Source organism: Notolabrus celidotus, chromosome 16 (assembly GCF_009762535.1).
Source record: "Notolabrus celidotus isolate fNotCel1 chromosome 16, fNotCel1.pri, whole genome shotgun sequence".
In the NCBI taxonomy this organism is placed as follows: Eukaryota; Metazoa; Chordata; class Actinopteri; order Labriformes; family Labridae; genus Notolabrus; species Notolabrus celidotus.
In genome coordinates this window covers 10,413,811-10,419,810 of record NC_048287.1, presented here as the reverse complement: position 1 = coordinate 10,419,810, position 6,000 = coordinate 10,413,811, and the positions used below count along the sequence as shown (strand labels likewise).

General features: G+C 41.2%; 1 protein-coding gene across 1 annotated transcript; it reads right to left on the bottom strand.

The window, feature by feature from the left end:
* Positions 1 to 1,455: 1,455 nt before the first annotated feature.
* Positions 1,456 to 4,998, bottom strand: LOC117828130 (cholecystokinin-like). Its single transcript, XM_034705134.1, has 4 exons — positions 4,947 to 4,998; positions 4,236 to 4,356; positions 3,957 to 4,112; positions 1,456 to 1,898 (listed from the first exon to the last, which is right to left on the bottom strand). The coding sequence occupies exons 2-4, from the start codon at positions 4,354 to 4,356 to the stop codon at positions 1,762 to 1,764; spliced, it is 414 nt and encodes a 137-aa protein (XP_034561025.1). The 5' UTR covers positions 4,947 to 4,998; the 3' UTR covers positions 1,456 to 1,761.
* Positions 4,999 to 6,000: the final 1,002 nt, after the last annotated feature.

The window sequence follows — 6,000 nt, the reverse complement described above, 5'->3', positions numbered from 1 at the left end:
TAGATTTATGCTACAAAACATCGTATCACCATAACAGCTCCACAGCTCCCAAACAACCATCAGATTTCACTCTGTCCACAAGATTAATTTTATCCCACAATTAGTTAGATATTTACCTCACAGGGGGATAAAGTATGATCCACCTTGATCCAAACAGGGGACTTCACACATAATCTGTGAAAAATTTAGTTCAAGGACTCCTCTGTCTTTTGCACCTTGACACCTTGACAGTTTCCAATTTCCTTCCAGTCAAGCTTGGTGTACTGGTTGTCAAATCAGTCTGTTCAAATTTTTGGGGTGTGAGATAAAAAAATCAAAGTTTGGGTTGTTTTCAAGAAGAAGAAAAGAATATTATAAAAGGTCTTAAAATGTTAATGTAGCTTGTTGGAACAGAACAAAGGATTAAAGGATGATTTCAAATTACATTTTTTGTTCTCAAATTTCTTTAAGGTAATCTGTTTGATTGCTTACCCATATGCCATATGACATTTAGTATCTGCTTACACTGTCAAACTTTGGTCTAGTGTGTAAAAAAGATTATAATATTAGAATAATACATTACAACACTGACACAGTAAACAGCAATGGGATCATGTTTCAGCAGCGATACGATGCATATAATAACTCTCTGTTTGACACAGCACACTGTAAAATGAAAACTTAAAATTGTTGGCCTGAATATGATTTTTTGGTAAAGTAAACAAAATTTTTTCCATTTTGTTGGAAACTACATCAAATAAGTTATCCCAACTACCTGTATTAAGTTTGTTGTGTAAAGTTGGTCTCATTTCATAAGTTAGGTTGGTAAAACTTGAAATTATGGGTTTGAGGCTCGGCAAAATTATTTGAGTATGCTTCAGGCAAAGAACGGGGTCTCCAACTCAGATCTACTGGGGCTTTCACACTTTCAATTTTCCACATGTGGCTCCATCTCTCCTGTCCTGTGTGGATTTTATCGCTCTAAAGGTGAGTGTTTTGTTTGAGTATTGTATTGAAACTCTAGCTTTAGAGTTGGTCAAATGATGGTGAGTTGATTACCGGTTAACTTTAATTTGTTTAGTTAGTTTAATAAGGCATGGTCATTACCAATAGTTAGCCTCCTTGAACATCAGCTAGCTACCTTGCAAGTGGGAAAACGGTGCAATAACGTGCAGTAACAAAGGTACATGTTCTGAACAAAAAATAATGAGTTGGCACAACTTTCACTTTTAAGTATGTAGAACTCAAAACTTTAAGTTACACTACATATGAATTATGAGTTATCTCAACAAAACTCATCAGTTGGCTCAGATGTAAGATTTCTAGATGGCCTCAAAAATCTAGTGCAGACAGTTGCCTTGAAATTTTGAGTTTTCACAGCTTTTTCGTTTTAACAGTACGTGTATGCCCCATGAAGAGTAATAGATCCACTTTAAGCAGCATGTTTTGCAGTTGAAAGAAGTGATATGCAGAGAGTGATATTTTAAGTTTTTATTCAGTCCAGTAACTCTCAACAGACCATGACACCATGCCATCCTCCCCTCCTAAATCCACAAAGAAACCAGAGAAAACCAGAAACAAACGATCCTCGGACAGTGAGAGCTTTTCTGCAAAATTTGGCATATGTATATTGCATTATTACAGTTTTACAAACAAATGTACAACAAATACATCATAAATAGACTCTTATTGTGAGACAGTGAGGAGCCAGCTTGCGTGGGTTGATTTTTTTCTTCTTTTTCTCATGTGCCTGTTTGGTGGGGTTTGAGCCATGACCTCCCTTTACGAGGAGTACTCGTACTCCTCTGCACTGCGGCGGCCGAAATCCATCCATCCCAAGTAGTCCCTGTCTGCTATCCGGTGGTTTGCGCTCTGTGCGCTGCCTCTGCTGCTTGCCGCTGAGTTTCTGCGCACGGACCCTGAAGTAGGGAAGGATGGGGAGGTGATCGAGAGCGTGGGAGGAGAAAGAGGGCAGGAAGGAAGTTAGTGTTCCGCAGAGGAGGGAGGGCATGAGAGCAGATGAAAAATGTACTGGGTATTGGTCTTTTGGTTACTCTTAGAGATACATGGAAAAAGCTTGTTTGAAATGCTCAGATAATGGAGGTTAGATGTTATCAAATAGCTCAAAGAACATTACATTTATCAGATTCCCAGAGAGGAATCATTCAATGTTTGTAGATCTCATCAAATGTGACAGTTTTGTGACATTACTGGACAAAAATCAGATAAATTGATAGTCTTCATGCCTTTTAATCAATTTGTGGAAACTAAAGCTTCTAGTGTCAGCTTTGTTTGGGTCTCAGGGTCAATTTTTAGACCTGATATGACAATTACAACAGTTAGCTAAGTTATTACCAAAATTGCTCTCTCAGTTTTAGGTCTTTATACTTTCCAGACACAAAATAAGATTTTTTTGACAGATGATGTTTGGTGATGATTCTTATGTTTGTCATCTTTTGCTTTGAAGCTGCTTAGGTATATAAGTGTTCTGTTTCTCATTATGTCTCTAATTTCCCCTCTCTTTCTTTTTAACACATCCACACACAACACAAAATAAAGGGGGGAAAACCAACATCAGATGGTCAGTAAAGTGACAACATACAATACCCTCTCTTGTTGTTGTTTTACATGTGTGTGCTGGTCCATCAGCTCTTTAAAGCCCCGTCCTCCCTCGTATTTCCTCATGCCTGACAAACCACTCTGATCTCTGAATCTGGGATTCTTTATTTAAGTAATTAAAGCAGGAATCTTATCTGTTGGGTAATCAATCGAGCGCACACAGAGATGCTGTTCACTCCACCCACATCCTCCTACGCAACACACAACCACGCACACACGCACACATAACCACACACATGCAGTGGCATGCACACACGCACACACTCATAAACACAGTGTTTCACCTCCCTGGTGTGCTGAGAAGATTGGCTGCAGAAGGCTCGACAATGACACCTCCTACACCGAAACATGCAAGTGAACAGCGAGCACACGAACACAGACACCCACCAACAAACGCGCACGACTGAGCAGGATACTTAGATGCTCATAATCCCTGAGGTATAGCTTATTAATTTAATGTGCCCTTTAACATTTTATTGATTTCCCGGTCTGATTTCACTTTCTGGGGCTGTTTTGCATTTTTATGCTTCTGACGTCTTGTAGAAAGAAGATTGTGCTACTTCACAGCTTGAATATGTCCTATGTAGCTACAGCTCAGAGATGTAGATTTGTGTGTGGATGTGAAATATTGTATTTATAACGAACATGACATGGAGCTAAGGACGCACCTGAAATCTTACCTGTAGGCAGTGAACAAATAGTGAAATTTCACTGTCTAATTTGTGAATTACGTAATGCAAATTGTTTCAGGCTGTGGGAATCGTCCTGTAAAAACACACTACACTGTACACACACAAGAGTCAGTTCCTAAAAGCCAAGCTGAAACAACTCCTTGGTCTTGATATTGTGTATTACTCAGTGCGTGTGTTCGTTTCTGGAGACAACCAGTTATTCCTCCTCTGTCTCCTCAGCCAGAGAGATGAGGATGCTGAAACATACATATAGCTGGGAAGCGGGCTTGTTTTCTTGGCATCCAAGAGAAAAAAATCAACCGGGAGTCAGAAGGAGAGAAAACTTGAAGTAAGACGGTGTGAGCAGAATGGCCGGAAGGCTGTAAACACTAATACTCGCTCTTCCAAACCACAAAAGCTTTTCAGAGCCACTAATTCATTTTACAAAACAGGCTGTGTGCTGATTTCCAGTAATTAGCAAAACCAAGGGGAGGAGATTAGCAGGATGAAGCACTTGTGTCAGAAAATGAACCTATATTGGTAATATTGTTGTTGCCAGATGCTTTTCTTCATGTACTCACAAACACTCAGCCAGCCCTTGTGTCCTTTAAGATGTTACAGGTGCAGCAAAGACAGCAAAATGTAATCAGACACAAAACACACACAATTATTAATCCTCATACACACCTTTCCTGGAGGAGATGAGTCTTGCCAGCAGCTCACTGAGGTTGGCTCGGGAGTCTGCATCCTCCTCCGCCAGAGGAAGGGCTTTCAGCTGGGGGGCAGAGCGGGTGTGTTGGAGGTGAGTCTCTTTCAAGGACTGAGAGTCAGCCTCGAGGAGAGCTACTCATTACAGACGAACACAGACACACAAGAGAGATGATGTCAGACATGAAACTAACTTTGAAATGAATGGAAGTTCTTGGTGTTTGTTTAGAGCTTCTGTTTGCCTGCAGCGGTTTGTACCTTCAGAAGGAGAAGGAATGGAGCGCTGGCCCTCCTCTAGGAGACGGGAGGAGAAAGGGAGCCCCAAACAGCTTGTACACAAAACTGCCAGCACGACACACACACACAAGCCCGCAGTCATCTAAACCACATAGAGAGGAGAGAGGAGCACACAAGGAAAGTTTATTGAGAGAAAGTTTGAGATGGGATCCAGTTTTGGTTTAGAGCAGGCGTTTCTCATGACTCGACAGTCATCTCTCACACATAGAAAAACTACAACTCAGATCATCCTCCATCTGTCAGACAACAGCTCCTTCACAGTGACCGATCACTCTGACTGCGTGGAAGAGGCGCATGAATCAGAACAGCAGTTTCACACAGTCATCCAGGGGCACCACCATACAGCAAATTGATGATAGAAACATTCTTACTCCCTGAGTCAAACTGACCCACATCATAATATAGAAACTAATCATGTCCAGTTTGTGTTAGAGGGGGAATCTCTGGAGGTAAAGTCACAATGGAAGAAAAACCAAAAACAAGTGGAGCAGACCAAGCTTCCCACTCTGAAACTATTCATTAATATCTCTGATTAAAAAAAATCCAAATGTGATTCATTCACAAAAGATATCAAAAAAGAAGAGAAAATATTTTCACACTATGAAAACAGACTCATCAAATACTAGAATATCTGATCTGCTGATGAAAAAAGAGATAAAGTGCCTTCCTTACCTTGAAAAAAAAGAGGTTAAGCGCGTTAGACGAGTGTGTGAGAGTAAGGAGAGCACTTCTCTGTTGAGTGGGAAGGATGCCCCTTTTATACTCCCCGCTCTGCGCCCTGTGAGTGTGTGCGCGTGTGTGTGTTTGAGTGTGCGTCGCCACAGCGTACATCCTGTGTATTCCTCAGTGTGCTTGCAAGCCCTAATGTGAGTGAATTTGCTCCAAACCTCCTCAACACAACAGCATCTTTTATTTTTATGCCTGTTTGCTCATCATAAAATTCAACATCAGAAGCTGCCTGGCTGACATGCATTAATAATGAGTTGTATGTGTGTGTTTTAAAGAGAGTTTCAGTGTGTCGTGCCCAAAGAGTGAATCATCTGGATCAAAAGGAAAGCTGGAAACTGCAGTTCAATATTTCAAAGTTCTTTATTTTAATGGAAATAATTGTTTTCTTAATCATTCTGACAGAATCATCAACACTTTATTTGCTCTCACAAGGAGGATGGCATGTGTGTGTGGGCGATTAATGGCGTGGGTGGCTGTGTAGTCAGGCAAACATGGGTGTGTGTATTTGTACACACACACCCACCAATGTATTAGTTATCAGTGCATGTCCACACTGGAAAAGTGGGCGGAAGCAGGACTGAGACTCTTCAGTTTTGTTCATTTAACAGGTGACTGAGCTCGAACTGAGACATCTCCAGCATCCTCCTACTGTCTCTCACCCTCTACCCTCCCCTCCCCTCCATCTCTCTCTCTCTTTCTCTCTTCATCACCACCCAGGATTAACCCAGTTCATCGATCACCCAGGTGTAGCAAATCAGTCAGCCTGAGTCATAGCTATTGATCAGCTGTTGTGAGTTAATGTTTTTATTATGAGGCTGACAGTCAACTGATGCGTATCAGGATTAAGATATCAGCCATGGCACCGGAGCTGTTTGTGTCTGCAGAGATAATATGGACAGGAAAACGTAGCACCAGTGAGGATGTTAACTAAGAAGAGCATCCAGTGAGGATTGATACAGGATGGAGCTAGGACATCCTTTTTATTGCTGTAGTCTAA

What these genes read in the sequence shown, in the direction of transcription:
- LOC117828130 (XM_034705134.1), bottom strand. Translation starts at nt 4,356, where the DNA reads ATGACTGCGGGCTTGTGTGTGTGTGTCGTGCTGGCAGTTTTGTGTACA. An exon ending in CATTCCTTCTCCTTCTGAAG is followed by an intron (nt 4,113 to 4,235) that starts GTACAAACCGCT and finishes TGTAATGAGTAG; the next exon opens with CTCTCCTCGAGGCTGACTCT. An exon ending in ACTCATCTCCTCCAGGAAAG is followed by an intron (nt 1,899 to 3,956) that starts GTGTGTATGAGG and finishes TCCCTACTTCAG; the next exon opens with GGTCCGTGCGCAGAAACTCA.